The sequence below is a fragment of the Euprymna scolopes genome, chromosome 6 (genome assembly GCF_053919585.1).
Source record: "Euprymna scolopes isolate OS-2025 chromosome 6, ASM5391958v1, whole genome shotgun sequence".
Classification (NCBI taxonomy): domain Eukaryota; kingdom Metazoa; phylum Mollusca; class Cephalopoda; order Sepiida; family Sepiolidae; genus Euprymna; species Euprymna scolopes.
The window spans coordinates 17,975,739-17,999,283 of NC_136487.1; the positions used below are offsets into that span (position 1 = coordinate 17,975,739).

General features: G+C 33.8%; 1 protein-coding gene across 1 annotated transcript; it reads right to left on the bottom strand.

Annotated features, from left to right (window-relative positions):
- Positions 1-989: 989 nt before the first annotated feature.
- On the bottom strand, positions 990-21,620 carry LOC145277553 (macrophage migration inhibitory factor-like). The gene is made up of 3 exons (XM_080129025.1): positions 21,440-21,620; positions 8,594-8,766; positions 990-1,170 (listed from the first exon to the last, which is right to left on the bottom strand). The coding sequence occupies exons 1-3, from the start codon at positions 21,545-21,547 to the stop codon at positions 1,107-1,109; spliced, it is 345 nt and encodes a 114-aa protein (XP_079985151.1). The 5' UTR covers positions 21,548-21,620; the 3' UTR covers positions 990-1,106.
- Positions 21,621-23,545: the final 1,925 nt, after the last annotated feature.

The window sequence follows — 23,545 nt, forward strand, 5'->3', positions numbered from 1 at the left end:
AGAAGTGAAGAAGAAAGACTTTTGTCATCACGAGTCACATCTTCTACTTGGTGCGGATTGTGAACCTACGTGACTTATTTTTTGCCATTCCTTCTGATTCAGGGCAAGTTGGTTGATGTTGAGAAATGTCCAATCAAAAACATTTTCTCTCCTTCCTCTGCCTCTTTTGCCTTCTGATATACTCTCAAAACTTAGTTGACCGTTTGACATGGCCAAAAAGTTTAAGTGTTTTACTTTTGATTTTATCAAATAGAGAGGATAGGGAAGTAGTTTGACGGAGGATGGATATTTGTTTTTTTTCGATCATGATTTTGAAACACCTCAATGCGATTGGCTAGTTGTTTATTCCATGTGATACAATCAAGGTCATATAAAACTACATAAATTGAATAAACTTTTACTTTTGTAGATGAATGAAAAGGAAAAAACCACAGCAGTTCCCATTAATATGGCATAATAGATTTCTAAACAAGAGAAACAACCCAAACCAGATACAATTAATTATACACAAAAATTTTTTTAACTGTTAAATCTCTATATATAAATCTCACCTGTCTGTTTAAATGTGTGTATGTATGTTTGTATGTCTCACAAAAACTTTTGACAGAGGCGACGGATCCTGACAAGATCGGTATCATTTTGAAGCTCGACGTCTTGGATGACAAATATCGAAAAATTGGCCAAAAACATTAATTCCTTCACCTCGGCCATTTTGTACAAGGAAGGGTCGAATTTTTTCGCTGACATTTTAGCAAGTTATCGTCACCTTGGATTGACTTTGGTTAATTTCAACGCTTTTGACTTCCAGTCGCATCATGGAGACAGTGGCTAAGACGTCAGATTTTCTTTCACTTTCTTTTCTACCTTCGCAGCACGGGTTTAAGCCTACCTGCCTACTGCCACTTTTTTTTTTTTTTTTTGCTCAATGCACACTTCCAAACACCCGGGCAACGTCGGGCACCCAGGCTAGTAAAAAATAAGATTAAAAAAACATTTTGGAATTAATTTTATTTACTTTATTACAATAAAAGACAGGAATTTGAACATCATTTTTTTTCTCATCGTAGGATGAAGGTTAGTTATCAAAAGTAAATTTGCCTCTCTTCTTAAAAAGTGCTTCCATTATAGCCGACATCAGTGGGGACAACATTTTCAAATGTAATATAAAACCTGTTAAAGAAATAATAAAAAAAAACTTTGAAATAAAACAATGATTAAACAATTTGATTCTGAATAAGTGTTTAAAGCACAAAAACGTATTTCCTTTTGGACACTTTCCATCATTAGCACTAATAAAAAATGTTGCCATGATTATTTTGTAGCAATAAACATTTAAATACTTGCCGATTTAGTACAGAAATAAAAGGTTTACTGCTGTCAATTATATAAAGGACATTTGTGCATTTATATGTTGTTTCATCAGGAGAGTTGGGTTTTTCAGTATTATTATGTATTAATTTGGAAAAAAAATCTAGAGGAATCTATTATATAAAGCAGAGTTGTTTGTGTGTGTATCCAACTAGAGAGGAATGGGCTAAGTAGAGGAGAAAGATGAGAGAGAGGAGTAAATAATGAAGGGGGAGAGAAAAGATAGAGTGGTAGAGAAATAGAAGTTTTAATATAAATGTATTACATTTTGCTCCAGGCAATGCCGGGTAGCTCTGCTAGTATTAATGAAATTATAAAATAAACATTCAAAGAAAATTTTTAGCTTATAGACTTATTTGTTATAAATGTTGGTCTTTTCTTGAAAACAATTTATTTTGTACAAAGATTATGATTTCAGTCATTTTCTTGAAAGCAAAAATATTTTACCAATCAGAGCAGATATGGAATAAATCCATAATTATACATTAAACCATCATGGCAAATTTTTCAGTGCTAGTACATACCCCCCCCCCCCCGAAAATAAAAATCTGTATGTACGTAGCTGTGACGGAAAAGAAAATATACACAAAAATCATGTAAATTTACCAAGTAGTTTTATTTTTATAAAGAAAATTATTTTTAAGCTAATTTGAATTTTCCAATGTCCCCTTCCCATGTTAAGAATGGCTTTCTAAAATCTCACAAAAATTCCAATTATTTGGAATTATTTCCCTTTGTTATGCGAAATGGCATTGGGAGATCGTCGATCATTGTCTAGTCACATAATTTGATTTTCATTTTTTTTTTTTAAATAAAACTACTTAATCAGTTTACGTAACTTTTTGGTGTACGATATTTTCTTTCTGTGATGGGTTCATACACTGTAAAGATTTTCCTTTATTTTTGGTATTTTTGTCTTTTCATCGGGGCAGAGGCAGTTATGTATTTGCATTGCCTTTTCATCAAAATAACAAAGAGAAGGATAACTCCAACTTACTCTAAACTAAAAAAAAAGAAGGTGTTTGTTGAGAGAGAAAGAGAGGCGACAGATCGATTTTTTTAAATATGCCATTTTCAGAAACAAATATTACTTAATTGTTATGTCGAAAATGTTATGCAAAATTGCATCAAGAGTCATTGCCTAGTCATAAAATTTGATTGTATTTTTTAAAAATTTTTTAGTTTATTTTTATCACATTTTCACACCAAACAAGCCATATTGCCACTTTGATGTAGGGGGCTACTAGTATCTGTTCTTCAGATGCTGCACTTCCATTTCTTGTTCTCTTTCGGTGGAGGATCAGTCCTTCACGATTGAGACAATTTTTTCCAGTTTTCTAAGTTCCAGGGATACTATGTAGGGAGTTTAGCAGCAAGATGTCTGTTCATATTACACTTGAACTTCTGCATGTCAGCACAGTTGAGGAAGCAGGAAACCGGAAGAGAATTCCAAAATCCTGCCATTCTGGGGAAGAAGCCATTAGAGTAAAAGGCTTTCTTACATCTAGGAATCTCAACTGTGTAAGGATGGGACTTCGCTGCTTGTCGGAGGTAAAACTATTCAATCAATTTACATGATTTTTGGTATACAATATTTTCTTTCTGTTCTGGATACATACACTGTAAAGATTCTTCTTTATTTTTGTGTTTTTTCATAGGGGTAGTTTTGAACATGCACACCAAAATAACAAAAGAAAGGATACTCTAACTTACTCTAAAAAAAAATAAAAAAAAAAAAAGACTAAAAATTAGTAATAAATTAAATATTTCATCGGGGCAGGGACAGTTATGTATTTGCATTGCCTTTTCATCAAAATAACAAAAAGAAGGATAACTCCAACTTACTCTAAACTAAAAAAAAAAAGGTGTTTGTTGAGAGAGAAAGAGAGGCGACAGATCGATTTTTTTTAAATATGCCATTTTCAGAAACAAAATTACTTAATTGTTATGTCGAAAATGTTATGCAAAATTGCATCAAGAGTCCGTCGATCATTGCCTAGTCATAAAATTTGATTGTATTTTTAAAAAAATTTTTTACTTTATTTTTTTTTATCACATTTTCACACCAAACAAGCCATATTGCCACTTTGATGTAGGGGGCTACTATCAGGGACCTAAGTTCCAGGGGTACTATGTAGGGAGTTTAGCAGCAAGATGTCTGTTCATATTACACTTGAACTTCTGCATGTCAGTACAGTTGAGGAAGCAGGAAACCGGAAGAGAATTCCAAAGTCCTGCCGTTTTGGAGAAGAAGCTATTAGAATAAAAGGCTTTCTTGCATCTAGGGATCTCAACTGTGTAGGGATGGGACTTCGCTGCTTGTCGGAGGTAAAGCCATTCAATCAATTTACATGATTTTTGGCATACAATATTTTCTTTCTGTTCTGGATACATACACTGTAAAAATTCTTCTTTATTTTTGTGTTCTTTCATGGGGGTAGTTTTGGACTTGCACTGTCTTTTCACCAAAATAACAAAAGAAAGGATACTCTAACTTACTCTAAACAAAAAAAAAAACAAAAAAAAGATCGACTAAAAATTAGTAATAAATTAAATATTTACATGAATGTGACGAATAGAAATCTTAACTTCTTACAGGAAAAATTTTAACTTGGTTTTAGAATAAACATCTTAATTTTATATGTAAAAATATTTTTAAAAAATAACAAAAACTTTCATAGATTTAATATCCATGTCAAAGGTCAAGCAAAATTTGTTGACCACTGATATCAATTGTTATTTTTTAGGTAAAGTTTAAACAATTTTTTTTATTATTTTACTTTTTTGTATGAAAATTGATTGTATGACTTTTGACTTTAATAGCATTCATTCCAAAGGAGTTGAGCTGACTTCTCCCATAGAACACAGCATCCCAAATGATTGCAGACTGTACACAATGGCTGGCATCAGTCAAGACAGTTATGGGCATCTAGTCCCAGGATTAGTGACGACCACCATTGACCTGTGGATTGGAGGTTAGGATGCTTGTGATTAAAAATTAAGACAAACCTATTTGTGTATAGTCCGTGTTCAAGAAGAAAAAAAGAAAAACTTTAAATGGCTGCCTTTTTCTTTATATATTTATAATGTTTTCACATGACATGCAAATGAGATGCTCCCAATTTAATACAAAAAACCTGATGTTTTAGAGACAGGATCATTATTGATTTGAATTTCAGAGGAGCAAGTTTTGATAGCAGAGCACCGAGACTTGGAGTTGAGTTTTGACAGCAAAATGTTGAGATTCGGAGTAGTGTGGTTTTAGCAGCAGTAAACATTTTTTAACCACAATGCTGACGATGATGATGTATAACCATGTCTTTAGCTAGCCTCCCAGGCATCTTTGCTAATCATGGAGTGATTCTAGAGCATTGCTTCGTGAATGAACTCTCCTGTGTTATGGTGTGCAGTGTGGCCAAACCAACAAAGTCTCCTCTTTAAAAGTGTTTGGTTAAGGGGGATGATCCTGCATTACGTCCAGATTTGTGTATTGGAGACAAAATGGTGCCAGCGAATCTGCAGAATTTAGCGGATGCAGAATAGATCAAACACTACCAAACTTTGAGGCCCACAGCTCTCATAAATCATATCTCACAGCTATAGAAAAGGATCATTGAACAAGTGCCTGATAAATTCGGACTTTCATACCTATTATGATCTTGCGACAAGAGTTGCAGGCAACTGATAATAGCAATACACATGAAAAAATTTAAATGGCTTAAAATATTTCAATATTTGTATATATAGAAAGAGCTTGATAAGCTAAGAAAGAATCTTTAAAAATTTTTTAAATCCAATTAAAATCAAGGAAGTTATGACTATTTTTATGCTCTGCGTGTTTGGATATTTTCCCCTCTTTAAGACCATATGCGTTTTGTTACATTTTTTGCACTACTTTTTCAGTAAAAATGTCATATCTTTGTTAAAACACAAGACTAAGCAATGAAAATTGCCATATAAGTGTATTTTTGTGCAAGGAATCTGAATATGCTACTGAAAATCTCCAGAAATGAATAGTTTCCAAATAATCTGCAGTAAATTCACATAAATATGCTGCGATTGCTTAAAAATGCCAAGTATTCATTAAAAGAAAAGAAGTTAGAGAACTCAAAGTTTAGTTGTAATGCATTTTATGTGCCAAAAACTGAAATCGAAATCTAGGATTGGTTAAAAATGGATATATTGCAATATTTCTTTGGTATTATTGTAGATTAATACCTTCTGTTACCCCTCCCCATCTGACCACCTCTCCAAAATATGTGATTCTACCTTTATAGACAATTGCATGTGAACAACTTGAAAAACTTTAATAAAAGATAAACAAAAATTATTTTAGAATTTAATGTAAAACAATTTCCCATTTTGAATCATTCGAGCGTTTTAGGGCAGTTACCTCCCACCCTTTTCCTATGATAGATAAATCCTGGGTGTTTTTTTGTTTGCTTGTTTGTTTTCTAAAAGGCGATTATGCATGGTTTTAAGAGGGCCTTTGTGCAATTATGAGACGGTGGGGAGGTTGCCACTCTGACTTTGGGTTAATGATAGGGCTAAGGAAAATTATGTGTGAACATCCTGGAGACTTGATAGAAACAAAACAAAACAAAAACAATTTTAGAATTTAGAGTGGGGGTTGGTTTCACATAAATATAAAATAATTCACCATTTCAAGACGATCGTAGCGTTTTAGGACAGTTGACCAATTTATTTTTTTGGGGAGATTAATCATGTGCACTTTCTTTAAATGTTTTTTATGCTTATATGAGTTCACAGAGGAAGTTTGTTTAGTGTGGAGCTCTGCCACTTGTACTTAGCGTTATTGTTAAGGCTAAAGGTTTTAGGAGGAGGCTTGCCACTCATACCTAGGATTAGACATAGAATTAAGCAAGTTTTTTTTTTAAGAGGGTGTTTGATACCCATCGTAAAACTTTACAAGAATTATGATAAACAGACAAAAATAAATGTTATTTAAAAAAAGTGACGTCCCTCTAACAGAAAACATGATGCTTGGAAAAATATCAAGTATTTAAATTCTATTTAAATATAAAAAAACAAGTTTTTGCTAAAGCTGACAAATTATTAAAAATTTTGAATTAATGTTATTTTGATTTTTTAATTACATTTCATGTCTTTTCCTACCGTTTTTATTTTTTAACTGAGCACCTCCTACAAATATTCAAATATTGATTAATTTTTTTAATTTTATTTTTAATAATCGGGTAGATTAGTTTCCATTCGATAATAATTCACTAAACATTTTTTAAGGGACGAAAATTAGAAGTGTGTGTACCGTTCGTACCCGTGAACCAAAACATCATATTTCACATTTTCGCTTGTTAAAATATTTTAAAATTTACTACTACCCAGTTTTGAAAAATATTTGTATGGTTGATAACAAAATAGCTCTAACTAAACATGTAAGAATTTTTTTTTATAACCAGATTTTCAATTAAAAAAAAAAATCGATTTGAAATAAAAATGAACAACAAAAACAAAACGTCTGTTTACGCCATGCTTATCGCTTCTGCTGCTATCACTAATACTACAGAAGTCTTGATTCAAATTCATAACGATTTTTTTGGATATTATGTTTTTAAATTGCTACGTACCACTAGAGAAAACACTGTTCAATCATCTTTTTAACGAATAAACATAGTAAAACGATTGTTTTATTTAATAGTGTGTGTCCCAAGAAAATGTTTTTCAAAATTTTCAATACTCATCATTTTGAAATCTTTATTTTAACACAACAAAAAACCGAGTGGTCAAATGAATTTCGGACTCTCGAAATTATTAAAAATGACATCTCTTTTGGCTAATTTCCAAATTTCATTAAAAAATTCTTAACAGAAACACGGTACGAATGTTTAGAAATCAGGGGGGGGGGGCTCGTTACAAAATCTTACCAAAAATGCTGTTTTATGATGTTCACATTTTTACCACTTTATTTGCTTAAAACTCTAAAATTATATAATGTATGTTATTATTTACTAATTCATTTGAAAGTATATTCATTTCTGAACAAAACGGTGGTATTTTGAAGACTTAAAGTGCTTTGATTTTTAAAATATGACTATTTTAGCAGAAACCCCTTGAAATCTGTGATTATCCAAAGCTACTGATAACATGCTGGGCATTGTTGAATCAGTTGTCGATATCAGTGTAATTGTCATCGGCAAGCTTTTAGTCGCTTACAACCCATCCCCCTTGTTGTATAATAAAAACAAACAAAACTAAAAAATCTGGTTGTTTTCCAGTTCTGAATTGATTAACATTTCTACAAACAATGCATTTTGTTTATTTTATAACCATGATTTTTATAAATATCAATAAGTATTAAAATAACTCTCTAAAGCAGAGTTTCCTAATCAAGGTTTGCAGAACACTGAGGGTAAGAGCTTGGCAAAGGTTTCTTCAAGAGACACTGATAAATAAATAGAAATTATTTCTTTGCGCATATATGTAAATGCATTTCTCAGGTTTTTTTTGTTCAAACCTAGTTTTCTTATACATTTACAGAATTTTGTATAAATTGGAAAAAAGATCCAGTGATATTGTCAGAAAAAAATGTTGATTGTTTTTTATTCAAAATTGTTCGTAAATTTGAGAAAGACAATTTTTTTAAAACCTAAACTAAAATATTGCTTGCATCATGAAGGATAAATAAATAATTAAATAAATAAGATTGGAAAATATTTTCGGTACTCTTGCAGAGAGTGATCCGTGCTGAAATAATAACGTTATTATTTAAAATGTCATTCTTAATATGGGGGGGGGAGTGTTTTGTACCTAATCTGTACTTTAACCTTACAATTGAATAAAAAAAAAACATATCATAAAACTTTAATTAAACGTGGAAATACGATTTAAAAAATAGCACGGATCAGTAAATGCATTAGCACCATATTTTCTTATGTAAAGGTTCCTTGGGATATCACTATTATTGGAAGGGTTCCATACACATTTTTAATTTGGTCCAATTCAGTAAAATGATAGGTGAGAGGTGCGATGGTATAGAAAAACAAATTTCCTTCGGAAATTATATTAGGGTGAATAAGAAATTTCCAAAAGAAATTGGGCTAATGTGTTTAAGAAAGTGACGTCATGTACTGGAAGTCACGGGAAGTTGACATGTCATGAAGCAAGATTATTTTTTTGTGAAAAATTATGACAGTTAATAGATTTTTCTTGTAAAATGTTTTTTTAATTAACAAAAGTAGAAACTTACCGATCTTTAGCGATACCAAGAGTTTCAGAGATGAAACTTCCAATGACCGAAGAATGATCCTTATTTACATCTGGGCCAAGTTTACCAATGGAGCTCACTGTCAGGGAAGCACAGGGGTCCGTACTACCCCCGTGACTCATCAGAGTATCAGGGTGGACGAGAACTGTAATGTACTGAAATGTACAAAATAACAAAGAAACTGATTTTATGTGATATTAACAGCATTCACCTCAAGTTAAATTGGCTTTTTCCATAGAAAGAAGTTTCATGGGAATATCAAATTCACAAGCAGTCCCAAGTCACTTGTATATCCCAGTTAAGGGAAATGATGACATTAAGTTTTTACAGTTCTTGCAAAGAGGTGCCAATGCCCTTCTAGATATAGTGCTTGGTATTCCCAAATGGTCATCCATCTAATCAGGCTTATCGTTGCTTAAATTTGGTGATCTAATAAGAACCAGTGAATCAGCATGATTATAACATGTTACCAGAGTATTTAATTATGAAGCAATTTTTCTCCAGACACATTCATAGTAGGTTTATTTTCTATTTTTTACTGTTTCCATTTTTATACTTCTTAGTACACAATTTGCTCGTTGGAAGAATGTGTTATTAAAGGATAGTTGGATTAAGACGTGCTAAAATAATGAAAAAAAAAAAAAATCCAGTAATTGTTCCGATTCAAAATAAATTACAGTTGACTGAGAAAAGCCTATACCGATCAGTTGTCATCATTTATTCTGCCTGTTGTCCATCGATTCCTTTGTGATGCACATAGTCATCTGATAAATGATAATGTACATGTTGGTTCTATCTTTATTTTATTTAATTTTTTTGTGGGCACAGAGAAAACTCCAAGATAACAGTAGGCTATAGGCTGTTTAATAGCGAAGGGTTGCAAAGCTGCCAAAGATTGATAACTTAGCAACATTGATGTTAAGGGGAATAGGATAATGGTCTATCTGAAAATGAGAAAGAATTGGAGTAGCAAACTTTGACTGCAGTGGATTGAATTTATCCCCAGAAATTGTTAGTTGAAAGTACAGAATAGTTAATGATCTATCTGAGGAAATGCAGAATAGTTAACAACTGATTATTTAACCACACAAGTAAACTGGAAGAATATATCAGCAACATGGAGGATGTATCCTTCTTTGCATGATAATCAAAAAGAATCATTGAAGAAGAACGGTCAACTGAACCTGTGCTGAGCATGCGCGGAAGAGCACAAGCATATGAGTTTGCCAACCTGTGGTGAAAAGCAAACCCGGGACCTTTTGATTACAAATCAAGTTTTTTTTTTATTTTTATTATTTTTTTTTTTATTCAATTTTCACCCCAAACAAGGTATAGTGCCACTTTGAAGCAGGGGGCTACTATTAGGGACTTAATTAGCGGGGTCATTATGAAGGGAGATGAGTAGAAAGATGTTTGTTAACATTACACTTGAACTTCTGCATATCAGTGCAGTTGGGAAAGCAGAATCCCGGAAGGGAGTTCCAAAGACCCGCAGTTCTGGGGAAGAAACTATTGGAGTAAAAGGCTTTCTTGCACCTAGGGATCTCTACTGTAAAGGGATGAGACTTAGTAGCTTGTCGGGTTTGTCGGGGGTAGTTACGTCGGGGAGGTACAAGTGTTTGCAGTTCGTTAGAGCATTTACCATTAAAGTATTTGTAGAACAGGCAGAGGGATGTAACATCTCGTAGATGGGACAGAGGCTGAAGCCTAGATGACAGTTCAGGACCTATCAGGTTAGCAACTCTCTTTTGAACCCTGTCCAGGAGCGAGAGACAAGCAGCAGATGCACCAGCCCAGATGTGACAACAGTACTCGATACATGGGCGAATGTTTGCCTTATAGAGGTATAGGATACTGTCAGGCATAAGTAGTTTTCTAGCACGGTAGAGGGAGCCAACCTTCCTCGCAGCAGCCTTGGCAATGCTCTCAATGTATCTATTCCAGTTCATATTCCCTGTAAACGTTAGGCCGAGGAGTTTAAAAGAAGTACTTTCAGGCAATGTGTTCTTGGCCATTGCTATTGGTGGTAGAGAAGGTTTCTTGTAGTTATTGAAGGAAACAAGCTTAGTCTTAGCAGCATTGAATGTGACCAACCATTTTTGTCCCCATTTCACTACGGATTGGAGGTCATCCTCTAGAGTTTCTGCCATTTCCTTGGAATGAACTACACCCATTTTACTCCAAAGTGACGATTTAGTTTCACCCAGCAGCTATTAAAAGTACAAGCCGATAAGTGATTCACGTTTTTTTTTAAATACATTTGCTTTGATAATGTGTCTCATGTTATTGTATTTTCGTATCGTGGTGTGTTGATTCGGCGAGATTGTTTGGTCCTGCTTGAGAACATGTGTGTCGATTTAATGGTATTTGTTCGTGGTGTGGTGTGTTGCTTTGGCGGTGGTGTGCAGAATTGCATGGACGAATTTGTTAAGGACTATGCCGTGACTTGTGAAAACAAATATATATATATATATATTGATGAAAACAAAGGAATATTCAGTTGAACAATAAATTTTGATTGTAAAGTTCAACTTACAGTTTTAATTTTCTTTCTCTTAGACACACACACACATATATATATATAAAAAAATCATAAAAAAAGTTAAGTCTTATACTCCAGGCTCTAAGTCATGTCGGCTCTGCACAACCGAAGCTATAACTATAATTACTTCCCCTCAAAGTAACAATATAATAAACTCTAAAAACGAACTGATCTCTTTCTGTAAACATAAGTCCAAATTTAATTATGGTAATTTTGAAATTACATAGTTATTACTTTAACCTTTCAGATATATATATAATTCTTCTTTAACATTACCGTTTTTTTCTACATACTTTCTTAATACTTTATAACTTAATAATTCTTTATTTTACTTTTTTATTTCTTCTTTGTTTGGCCGGTTTTCTATCTGCAAATTCCGTCTTAGTCTTAATATTCCTATCTACCCACACATCTATATCCTGCATGTATATTTACTTATATTTTGCTATATGTATTTACTTACATACTTACTTGCTTTATCCTGAATTTGCAGATACCGGCCATCCTCTCCCCTTAAATTTTTTTTTATTTTTATATTTATTTATTTACTTATTATCTATTTTCTATTTTTTTTATTAATTAATTTATTTATTTTTTCCATTTATTGTCTTTTAACAACTCTTGCTGATATTTTCTTAAGTAATATCCAGTACATTTCAGTTGACCTAAATTTTTTTGCCCTATATTTTTTCGCGCCTTTTAACATCCTTTTTGTCTGGGTCATTTTTACATTTGTTTTTCTATCTTATATTTAATTCTATCACCATTTAATTTCTTTTTTTTTTCTTTTCTTCTTCCCTGATCTTTTTTATTATGTCTCGGCAGTCGTGTGAAAAGCATATCTTATTTTTCTTTTATTAATATTATTGGAATTTTCCCCTTTTCTTTTCTTTGTACATATTTGTGAATTATTCCATGGATTTCGGCCTTTTGGATTATTTTGGACCATCTTCCAGTTGCGTGATTTCCTTGGATTTTACTTCAGCAAATGAAAACTCAATTAACTTTCTTGAAGTTATACTTTTGGATTTTACCGTCATTGGATTGTTTGCCTTTCACCAGACTATCCATTCACGTGTAATCAACTTTATCTTCGCCATATACCCTCTGCTCCACTTTTTGTTATCAAGTAAGATCTTTGACTTACTTGTTGTTTCATCAAATACTTTTGTATGCAAAATCTGATCCCGCATTTTGCTGGTTCCTGCCCTCTGATAGGAAGGAAAGTGTTTCTTCGAAACTCCGCGGATTAAGGACTATCCACTTATCAAGTGTTTCCTTTTCAGATTAAATATATTTTTAACTCTTTTTCAAAGTGTTTTTTGGCATGTTTTATTAACTGTTTGCTCATGTATATATATATATATATATATATATATATATATATATACACACACACATTTTTTTTCTGGTGCTCTCTCCCATTTTTTTTATTTTTTTTTTTACACACCACTTATCAAGGCCCGGAAGCCACTCAGGGATAAGGGTTATTGCAAGTACATTACGTTAGTGTGGAGATTTGATGAAGTGTTTACTTAAGGGGGCGGCTCATTAGGAATTTGTTAACGCTGGACTTGAACACATCCAAGTTGTAGTCAGGTGGGAAGCAGGCAGACGGAACAGAGTTCCACAGGCGTGCAGTTCTAAGAAAGAAGCTTTGTCCATGGAATTCACGTTTTGACTTAGGCAGAGATAAAGAGTGGGGGAAATTTTTCACAGTGGATTCGGTTAGACGGGTGTTTTTCGTGAAAGATTGGCGAGGGGGGGGACCAGAGATTGAAGTTCAGACGAGCACCTGCCATGGAAATAACGATAAAACAAGGATATGCTCACAATGTCTCTTCTGTGAGAGAGAGGTTGCAGGGTGTAGCGACAGAACCCATACTCTAAAATCGAATTTTCTTTGCCAGGTATTTCCAAAATGTTGATATGTAACCAAAGCATAAGAAAAAAAGAATCTTATTTTTATTTTCGAGTTGACAGCAGGGTGCCAAAGGACAATCTTTTACAAATTATTTTATGTTGGATTTTAAGATTTTATTATATCAACTACAAAGAAACTTATATTTCCTGATTAGGGAGGATAGATTAATATTGTTTTTTCCTTTCTTTTTAAAAAGTGACACCAAAACTATTAAGTTAATTCCTATTTCCACCACGTAAACCTCTTAAAATAATTTTAAAAAATTTTAAAGTATTTGGGTAGGTTATCTACCTTTCTTAGAATTATGCTTTGATATTTATCTCCCTGGCAAAACTTCTCACCTTCATATTGGATTTTTTTCGAATGTGACAAATTTTTAATTACTATTTCATTTAAACCCGGCAACTTCTTATGACTAAATTATCTAATTTCGTTTTTTTTTTTTTTTTTTTTAAATCTTCTGATAATATTCACCATCAAAAACGTGATTTTAGGCGAATATAAATTACTGGGTAGTGATACCCATTTCACTGTGAATAATTTGTGATTGAAAATGGAATTCATTTAAAACATTTTATTTTGGTTAAAACTATTACAAACCAAGGATGATAAGTTGATTTCGTAAGGCAATAAGTAATACCATATATATATATATATTTACATGCATACATTATACATTACATTATAAACTTTTTAGAAATCAGATTATGTAGGTGCTTAGTCTGCGATAGGTTAAAATTAATATTTTTTTTCCTTCTGGGAATCTACACTGCATTCTTTATTTTTATTTTTGCATTTTTTTTTATTCAAAGCTTCTTTAGACTATATATATATATATATATATATATATATATATATATATATATATATATATAAGGAGCCCACTAACATTTTGAATTCAGTTAAGTGCATGCAACTGTGTAACAGAGCACGTATGAGTGCGTGAGAAAATAGCAGCAGCAGCTGTAAGATAGCTGGCTTGCAAGGATATTAGCAGCAGCCGAAAAAATGCACATATGCAAATTAGGAAGCGTACGCCAGCAGACACGATAAGAAAAAGATAAAAAAGCTCATCATGTGGTTGGGAGAAGAAAAAGTGCGGTTGAAAAAGATGGATGTATAAGGACAAAGTGATTGTCTATGGCCAGCATGTAGCGGAACAGAAAGGAAAACGCTTATCAGGGGGATGGACATGTGGCCCCACAGTGGCAGCGAGAGACTATTTAAGCTGATGTCGAAACAGAGACGGTAATAAACGACTTGTGTTAAAAAAAAAAGAAAAGCAAAGTCGGATTTATTTACTTTTTGTTTGTTCCTTTTCAACGGTGTCAGATGGTGTGGCGGTTCGAGAGAGGTTTGAACTGTAATGAACACGTTACAGTTGTATCTATTAAACCTTTATTGTGTGTCGGGTTTATTGTGTGTCGGGTTTATTGTGTGTCATGTTTATTGTGTTTATGCTTATTTTATGTGAGTGGATTGGAAATATATTGAGTTTAATGGGGTTTTTTTTTGAGGAAATATTTTCTGACACTGAGGTGCCTGTATATTTTACATTTTTTATTTCGATTTTCTTATTTTGCTCAAGCTGGGGATGGAGCAAGCTACCGGATGTCAGACATTCATCCGCTATCTCATATATTCCAACCGAGAGATCTTTTTAAGGTTCTAATCGTTCCTTTAAGTGCAATTTTTTAAAATCTCTTTTGCACTTGGTTCACTGTGTATATTTGTCAAGTAGTTTTTGAAATTCTTTTTCATGAATCCAGTTGTTTCTATAAATATTGGAATGATGGAAATCTTCCTAAAATTCCAGTTTCTTTTCATGTTGTACAGAAGACCTTGATACTTTGTTATCTTTTCCCTCTCAGCTCTGTTTAACCTAGCAGCAATGGAGATACATACTTCTACTAAGGTTGCTTCTTTCTCCTTCTCCCATATCACTATGTTAGGTTTGTGAGCATGTTTTTTCAATGTTTCCATGTTTTTTTTTTGGTTTTTTTTTATTACATTTTCACCCCAAATTGCCACTTTGGTGTAGGGGGCTACTATCAGGGGAAACATCTACTGGGGTACTATGTAGGGATTAGGGCAGCGAGATGTTGGTTCACGTTGCACTTGAACTTATGCATGTCAGTACAGTTGGGGAAGCAGTGACCTGGAATGGAATTCCAAAGTCTAGCAGTTCTGGGGAAGAAACTGCTGGAGTAGAAAGATCTTTTACATCTAGGGATCTCTACAGTGTGGGGGTGGGATTTTGCAGCTTGTCGGGTCTGTCGAGGGTGTTCACGTCGTGGGGGCACAAGTGCTTCCAGTTCTTCAGAGCATTCACCATTATAATACTTGTAGAACAGGCAGAGGGATGCAACGTTTCGACGATGGGACAGAGGCTGAAGTTTAGATGCCAGTTTAGGGCCTATCAGATTTGCGACTCTCTTTTGAACCCTGTCAAGGAGCGAGAGACTAGTAGCCGATGCACCGGCCCAAATATGACAGCAATACTCCATACATGGGCGAATAGTGGCCTTATAGAGGTACAGGATACTTTCGGGTGTTAGAGGTTTTCTAGCACGGTAGAGAGAGCCCACCTTCCTTGCAGCGGCCCTGGCAATGCCCTCGATGTAATTGTTCCAACTCATGTTTCCTGTGAACGTTAGGCTAAGGAGCTTGAGAGACGTACTCTCAGATAAAGAGTCGTTGGCCATTGCTATAGGTGGTAGAGAAGGTTTCTTGTAATTATTGAATGAAACCAGTTTTATCTTGGTGGCATTGAACGTTACCATCCATTTTTGTCCCCATTCCACTACTGATTGGAGGTCATCCTCTAGTGTTTCTGCCATTACTTTAGATATATGTTCATTTGTTTTCCTGTCGTGCCTGCTATAGAGTGTGGTGTCATCAGCATATATACCCATCTCAGAGGCAATTTTGTCGGGGAGGTCATTTATGAATATCAGGAATAGCAGAGGTCCAAGGATAGATCCCTGGGGCACTCCCGCATTTATATCATATTGTTTAGATGTACGACCGTCGAGGACAACCTGGATTTTTCTCTTATCTAAGAAGGATTTAATTATGTTAAGTATTCTACCAGTGATACCGTAAGATCTAATCTTCCTGAGGAGACCCTCATGCCATACCCTGTCAAAAGCCTTAGATATATCTAGAGCTACCGCTCTGCCCTCTCCCGCTTTGTCCAGTGAATGGTATATGCGTTCAGAGATTACAGTGAGGATGTCTGCCGTGGAACGGGCTTGTCTAAATCCATATTGATGGTCGGTCAGAAGTTTAGCATCTGTAAGGTGCTGGACTAGAGCATGGTTAATTAAGGTCTCAAATATTTTAGCAAAAAGTGGGAGGAGGCTAATAGGGCGATAATTTAATGGGTCAGTTCTTTCGCCAGAATTCTTGAATACTGGTACTACAGAAGCAGTTTTCCAACAGCTCGGAAAGCAAGATTCATTAAGGCATTTGTTGTAGAGTTTGGAGAGAACTGGAGCTACTTCGGCTGAGCACTTTTTTAATAGCATAGCTGGGATGAGGTCGGGTCCACATGCTTTGGAAGTGTCAAGGTTTTTTATGATAGCATGCACCTGAGCAGGGGTGATTTTCAGATCGTCTAGCGTGGCGTCTGTCCGCATAGGAAATTGAGGTAGGGGGTGGTTTAGAGGGTCCAGTGTGGAGTTTGAGGCAAACCGACTGGCAAGCATGTTAGCCTTCTCGGTTGCTGAGCATCAGAGTTGTGTATCAGAGTTGACATATTGGACATTTAAGGTCAAATTTAGTGAATTTGGCCTTTTCAGAAGTTAAGTTTATATGCAAAACTAATTCTCTGCTCTAAATTCTGAAATAATTGTTTGTTTGTTTTTTCCAACGCATAATTGCTTGTAAAAATAAAAGAAAAAGACAAATCTCGTGGGAGGGGGAGTGATATTTACCTGAGAGTACTCATCTATAATTTATCAACAATTATTTAAATATAACATTTTCAAATATTCTTTAAAGTCCTCCGCTGCACTTTAAAAAAAGGAGAGGAAACTGATTAATCAAGCGGGTCAGTTCTTTTGGCAGAATTCTTGAATACGGGACTGGGGAAAAAAAAAAGAACTTCCTCCCTTTTAATTACATGACGTCATTTTCAGTCTTTAGACTGCCTGAAATTTTGGGCCTTCATAATTTTCGTGTTTACAAAATTTTATCTTCTTCAAACTGCAATTAATAATTAATCTGTGTTATAATTTTGTTAAGTTTTAAGATTTACACAGTTTAATGATTAATAATATTATAAACATTTGTATATCAAATATGAAATCCGGTTTTACTGAATGTTCATTTGGTTACCTACAGGGTTCCATATTTTGTTCGGTAAAAAGAGACAAACAAAATGAGGAGGGGGTCTATAAAATGCTGATATTTGTGCAATAATATTTTCAAATTGGTTTTAATCTGGCGATAAAATAGCTGACAATAGTCATGTTTATATTAAAACTTAATATTTAAAAAAAAATTTAAACACAATTAATTAAAAATCTATGTTGTAATCGAACATTTTGAAATAATGAAATTTTAATCGTTTTAATCTTTTAAAAATTAATTAATGTTTACGAAGTTTCTTTTTCTTGGCAATTCAACTGATTATAGTATATATTAATTCGAAAAAATGCTATTAAAAAAAAAACAATATTAAGTTTATATCAATTTTTAATTGCAACTTCAAGGTAAAGTTTTGTTCAATATGTGTATTTAAATTTAAAAAAAAAATATTTTTTACGTATTTGAACTCTTGTTTCATAATAAATAGAAATTTCGATAGATTTAAATATATTTTGTTCGAATTTCGAAAAAAATAAATGGGGGGGGGCACGCACTAAAAAAAAATATTTTCCCTCGTATATTTTACGAAAACTGCATTTTATATGTAATTTAATTCTAAAATGGATAAGTATCAAAAATTTCATGAAAAGCTGACCATTAGTTGATTTTTGCTAGATTTATTAAATACGGGTATGTTTTCATGTTCGGAATGTCTACTACATGGAGACGTTATTTCAAAGCGTCAATTATGTAAACACGATTTTCGTCTCGCAATTTCATTATTTTCGTTCGTTGAAAAAATTTTTTTTAATTATTAATGTAGGTATGTGAAAATGCCAAGGCTTTTGCGAGGGTTAAGTGGCATTGATAACTTGAGTAAGCCGTAATTCTGTGCACTGAGGTATGTGTCATAAATTGGCCCCTACCACCTATATCCGGGGGGTTAACTACACCGCAGGGATACTGATGAGGTAGCACACATGTTTCGCTACATGCTGGTATTTGAATTATTTTCATACGTTCAGTAGAAGTGTAAAAATTTTTGAAGTGAAGTTTTGTGTCATTTAAATCATCATTATTAGACCTGAAGGTAAGTTGTAATAGTTTTGAAACTATATATATTCGTTAATATAGATATTAAACATTATTTGTGCGAAATATGAAGCCTATATGACTTTACCTTCATTGGTTTTGAGTTTACCTAAAATGTGAAGCCGTTACGAAAATTTTCAAAATTTCACTAACGCCATATCGTTAACCTACGCACTTTGTTTACAAATATTTTCCAACAACGGCAATGACGCCAAACTACGGCTGGCTAAAAAAATTCTTTTAAATTATTAAAATTTATTTCAGCATAATGAACTTTTAGGATTTAAATTATTTTACTTTCTTTAAACCAAAACATTTCTCCCCGGCAAAATATTTTATCATTTTATCGAGCTGCTTTTTTTTTTCTTCCATTTTGTTACTTTGCTTTTTTTTTTCTATAATAAACTAATAAACAAATTTACAATTAAAAAAAATACAAGAGTTATTTTTAAAATTTAAAAATAAAACTTTCATGAATATATTTTTTATTATGCACATTTTGCAAACTTTAAATTCTAAAAGTTTTAATAATTTAAAAGAAATTTTGGGTTTGTATTGCTGTACACATTCGAAAAAGTTGTCAAAAACCAAATATATAACAAATAAATATTATCAAAGGCAAGATAAGTTACTTTTCTACCAAACAGGATACATTTTTTGTTTTTATTCAATGTAACATGTTTATTCAGCTCGAAAAACATGCAGTGCTTACCGTTGTATTGGAAAATTCAAAATGGTGGCCACTCTCTCTTAAACACGGTAAGTTTGGGAAAAGGTGTTATAAATAATAAACTAGACAAAATACTATTAAAAAAACACCGAATATATGCCAACTTATGTCACGGTAACATATAATGAGCGAATTTCTAACAGTATTTTGTCTAGTTTATTATTTATAACATCTTTTCTTGAACTTACCGTGTTAAAGAGAGTGTCGGGCGCCATTTTGAATTTTCCAATACATCGATAAACACTGTATTCAAGCTGAATAAAAACACGAAAAATATATCCAGTTAGGTAGAAAAGTAACTTATCTTGCCTTTGATAACATTTATTTGTTATATATTTGTTTTTTTGACAACTTTTTCGAATCTATGTGTACAGTAGTAATACAAACCCGAAATTTTAATTTATATGCTAAAAGAAATTTTAATAATTTATATGCTAAAAGTTCATGAGAAATGTAAAAAAAAAAATAAATTATATTTATTGGTGTTTCTGCAGTTTATTTTGACATAAAAAATAAGCATTAGCAGCAGACTTCATATGCGGGGATAATATTGCCTTAAGTAATTGACTACATCTTCCGCCCCAGCATCCCCCTTCACCTCTTAATCTTGTAAATAATTCATTAATAAACTTTCAAAATATATTTTTCTTGTTCTCCATTCAATAAGCTCTCCAGTGATATTTGTCTTTTTGAAATCGGACAAGAAATAAGAAAGTTATGACAAAATAACTGTGAAAAATCTTGATATCGGTCACAACTTTGTTAAGGAAATCCATTGATTCTATTGTCAAAAATTAGCCTCAAATTTCAGCTTTAGAATTGTTGTAACTTTCTTATTATTTGTCCTACAGAGGTGGTCCAAGTATCATTAGAATGGTCTCTGCATACTCTTTCTGCTGAGCTGTTCCATTTTAAGATATGTTAACTTTGAATTTTTCTTTCACGTACCTAATTAATGGTTTATTTTGCCCTTCTTTTAAATGGCACAAAAGGGGTTTGTATTACTGTACACATAGATTCGAAGAAGTTGTCAAAAAACAAATATATGACAAATAAATGTTATCAAAGGCAAGATAAGTTACTTTTCTACCTAACTGGATATATTTTTTGTGTTTTTATTCAGTGTAACATGTTTATTCAGCTCGAAAAACATGCAGTGTTTACTGATGTATTGGAAAATTCAAAATGGCGCCCGACTCTCTCTCGGAGAGGGTAAGTTTGGGAAAAGGCATTATAAATAATAAACTAGACAAAATACTGTTAGAAATTCGCTCAATATATGTTACCGTGAAATAAGTTGACATATATTCGGTGGTTTTTTAATAGTATTTTGTCTAGTTTATTATTTATAACATCTTTTCCCAAACTTACCGTGTTAAAGAGACAGTCGGGCGCCATTTTGAATTTTCCAATACATCGGTAAACACTGCATGTTTTTCGAGCTGAATAAACATGTTGGGTTTGTACTACTGTACACATAGATTCGAAAAACTTCCCCCCCCCCACGTGTACAAATATTTTTTTCCTTTTGGAAATTAAGTTTAGTCTCTAATCTTTCAAATACAATCAAAAAGTAGTCGGAAACCTATAAAAAAAAATTATGAAAAATCGGCTTTCAAAACTAGGTCCCCCATTTTTCTTCGCCCCTATTATCTAGCTTTTTTTGTTGTTGTTGTTATTTAGGTCAGTTTTTACAACGTGCCACACTGCCACAGCCTATTATAAACACCCAACCTAACCTCCCCATGTTAAGAACGGCTCTCGGAATACCCTTCTCTCACCTCAAAAGCCGTTCTTAACATGGGAAGGTTGGAAGGGTAAGGTGTTTATTCCGAAAGTCGTTCTTAACATGGGGTAGTTGGGGTGTTTATACTATGCTGGGTCAGGTCGTAAAAATTGACCGTTTGCTTTCGGCCATTAAATATGGCATATTTTAAAATACTGATTTCTCCGTCTTATTTTGACGACAGGGGCCCGAAAAAAATGGTGTTTCCATTTTCGGCGATAAAATGTAGTAGTAACACCCTTTTACTCTGTATGGCTTAAAAAAAAAAAAAAAAAAAAAAAACATTTTAAAATTTATATCCTTTCTTTAAAAAGATGCTTACAATTTATTAATCATCGTCAGGATCGGACGATGCTCATGCTGAACGTACCTGGTTGTTCCCTACAAATAAACATGTGCTTTTTTCTTTTTTTTTTTTTTTTTTTTTTTTAAATACCTACTTTTGCAGGTTTCCCCAATTGTTTCGACAGAACATCGGTGGCCTTCGCAAGGAAATCTTCAGGAATTTTATCCTTGGATAGATTAGTAAAAACGTTTATGGTCGGCATGTTTGTGAACTTTGATAGACGAGAAGAAATATAATTGACGTTCAAGCCGGTGCTATAAAAACAAAGGAAACAGGGGGAAAATGATATCAATGTCAAGGCCACAAAGATCAAGGGAGATAATTATTTCGATTTTTTTTTTTTTTTTTTTCTGTCGGGCAAAAGTTTACATTCTCCCTTTGAGGCGCCTCTACCGGAAAATGCCGACGGAGCTATTCAGACATATTTTGTAGGCCAGTATGCTCTACCTCTAGAGCGCTGGCTTTTCAATCTCCACCTTCAGGCCAAGATCACAGTGTAGTATCTGTTCCGGCAGATGCTGCAATCAAAGACCATTGCCCTTGTGGCATTTTTCTGGTTCATGTAGGGGCAACCCTACATACCAGTGTGCAAATCACTATCCAGCTCCCATTTCCCACCTCTCTGGAGCTGGTACCCTTTTCCCTTCCCCTTCTCCTCTCTCTCCATATTAAAAAACAGTCTTGTGCCTAATTTGCTAAGTGGGGAAGCAAATAAATACAACACAGTGTAGTATCTGTTCTAATGCTACACTTCACCTTCTCTGTCCTCATTCAGTGGAAGAGAAATCCTTCATGACTGAGACAGTTCTTATTCCTGTTTCTATCGAGAGTGCCCCCATTTGGGGAGCTGGATTTTCACCACATTAAAAATCGACCTTGTGTCTAACTTTGCCCTGGTGAAGAGGCAAGTAAATTTTTTTTTTTCAGTTTCCACCTTCGAACTTTATGCCACATATTCCCGCGATGGAAAGGAGGGTATATACGAACACTGAATTTCTTTTAATATTTGAGGATCGACTCAGAATTTTAAAGCCAGAAATTACTTTATAGTCAACAATTTAAATGCTCCCAAATTACTTTCAAGTTTTGAAGGGTATTAGAATCAGCAATGGCAGCAAATGCTATTTTTAATTGTTGACTCCTGATTGGCCAGAAGTTCAAATCTGCAGTTTCATCAACCAATCACAACGCAAGAAATAGTCACAGAATTGAAATTAGCTCAATTCTATAATATTAACTGAGAAACGAGCCACACCTACAAAAAACACCTAAAAAAGAAATTAGATTTTTCTTATAAAAACGGTCTTCTAGTGTCATATTTAAAAGAAACAAAAATGGCTGTCACATGGTATGTGTGGAGGACTACGATATATATATATCCTAATCCCGTTACAAAAGAAAATAATGAAACGAATGGAATGAAGAAAACAAAAACTCAATTTCTGGATAGAATAAACGTGTCGTTTATTTACTGTTGAAAGAATGAATGTTTTAGGTATAACACGTTTTCATGTCTGCGCGGGTGTAACCATTGTTTGTTGCGGGACTTGTAGTATAGAAAGAAAAAGGAAATGTGTGTTCATCTCACGTTCGGGTCACTATCATTTGTTCGCGCGTGGGAAGAGAAGTGAGTAATGTAGTGGAGATGCGAATGATAGTCCAGCATGTAGACAAAGACATGTTAGCAGTCAGCTACGTGGAGGTGTTCTCCGGCATAAGTTGTAGAAGAGTTGTCTGGTTGATGGACCAAAGCAAAAGGGGAAAAAAGAGTGAGAAAGTCAGTCCAGTTCATGCAGAGAGAAAGCGTATAAAGTGTACGTACTGTTTGTTAGCTTTTTGCCCCACATGGTAGCGAGTGGCATGAAGCACAGGCGCGCGCCTCCCAAAAGGGAGGCGGCTGTTTCGCCGAACCTCTCAGCTCGAGAACTGGTCCGAAAAGGAAGAAGCTGGTTATTGCTCTTGCTTTTATAGGTGTTTACGGTGGTCTTTTGCGCATGTGTGGATTTCTTTTGAAAGGGAAGTGACGTTGTCCATGTGTGCGTACGTTAGCGTGTGTGTGTATACACGTGAATGTGAGTGTATGTACGCGAACGTAAATATATGTGCGTGTGTGGACGTGCGCGCGTATGTTTGCGTGCGCGTATGTATATGACAAGTAATATGGCTTGAAATGTGAATGCGTATTTTTGTGTGAGACTAG